The following is a 1227-nucleotide window of genomic DNA, read 5'->3' on the forward strand; positions in this document are numbered from 1 at the left end:
TTTCTTCTGCAAAAAAGCTGTCCAAGCAGCAATTTATAAACCCTAATTTAAAAGATCTGCTCTCGGTGGTTTAGGGTTTAGAGAATGCTGCGAAGATTAGCAGCAAATAGCTAGCTGCAGCTCCAAGAACCGGTAGAAGCAGCAGGAGCAGCAGCAGCAACAGCCTGCCAGTTAGCTGCTACACTAAGACAAAGCGGCAGCCGCTTGCCTTCAAGGGAGAAGGCTTTCAAACTCAAACCCTAAACCCTAAACCCTAAACCCTACTTGATTGCTGATGTTTGGTAGGACAAACTGCAGATGTATTTAAAGCTACCGAGTTGCTGCTCAGGCCCAGCAGCAGCAGCAGCAGCAACAAATTTCATAGCAGCAAAGCCTAGAGGGGCCCTCAGGGTACTGCTGGGGGGCCACAGGATGAACGCGGCTGAGACTAGCAGCAGGAGCAGCAGCGTGTGCTGCTGCTGCTGCTGCTATATTTGCCATTGCGTCTTTCCACAAATATGCTGAGAAAAATGCGCAGCAGCAGAAGCTGCTGTTGCTTACTGCTGCTGCTTCTTTTGCTGCTGCTGCTGCTGCAGTGCCAATCTCTTGGCTCTGAGGGTTTCCGCCTGCTGCTCTTTCCGCTTTCTCCCAAACTGCAGCAGCAGCAGAAAAAGCAGCAAACAGCACTAGCAGCAGCAGCAACAGTGCTCAAAGTAGCAGCGGCAGCAACAGTATCTATAGCAGCAGCAGCAGCAACAATACCTACGGCAGCAGCACCACATCACATTATCTACAGCAGCAGCAGCAGCAACAGCACTATCTAGAGCAGCAGCAGCAGCAACAGCAGTATCTAGCGCAGCAGCAGCAGCAGCAAAATAAGTATCTAGAGCAGCAGCAGCAGCAGCAGCAGCAACTTGTTTCTTTGGGCATCACCTCAATTCTTTCGTAAAGTCTTTTATGCTTCTTGTTCATAAGGGCCTTTTGTTGCTTCAGAGTTTCTTCTGCTGCTTCCTCCTTCCGCCTGCATGCAAACAAAGCCGAAGCAAGCTCCTTGCTGCTGCTACCGCTGCTGCTATTGCTGCTGCTGTTGTTGTTGCTGCTGCAGCTGTTGCAGTTATTGCTGTTGCTGCTGAGAGGCAAAGCTGGCGAGGGCGGCCTACGATTTGCGGGGAGGAGCCGGTGAAGTGCTGCTGCTGCTGCTGCTGCTGCCGCTGCTGCTGCTGCTGCTGCTGGCGCTAGTTTCGCTGC

The 1227-nt window shown here is 52.0% G+C and overlaps 1 protein-coding gene across 1 annotated transcript in view; it reads right to left on the reverse strand.

The window, feature by feature from the left end:
- Positions 1–536: 536 nt before the first annotated feature.
- The window catches only part of ETH_00034095 (uncharacterized protein), a gene marked incomplete at both ends in the record, with an annotated part of 4048 nt that continues 3357 nt past the window's right edge, over positions 537–1227 (reverse strand). Inside the window, 3 exons of the mRNA XM_013374992.1 lie at positions 537–632; positions 913–1000; positions 1140–1225. Coding sequence (XP_013230446.1) covers positions 537–632; positions 913–1000; positions 1140–1225 — 270 coding nt within the window. The remainder of the gene's footprint in view (positions 633–912; positions 1001–1139; positions 1226–1227) is intronic.

Source organism: Eimeria tenella, genomic scaffold, assembly GCF_000499545.2.
Source record: "Eimeria tenella Houghton genomic scaffold, Eth_scaff2442, whole genome shotgun sequence".
Classification (NCBI taxonomy): Eukaryota; Apicomplexa; class Conoidasida; order Eucoccidiorida; family Eimeriidae; genus Eimeria; species Eimeria tenella.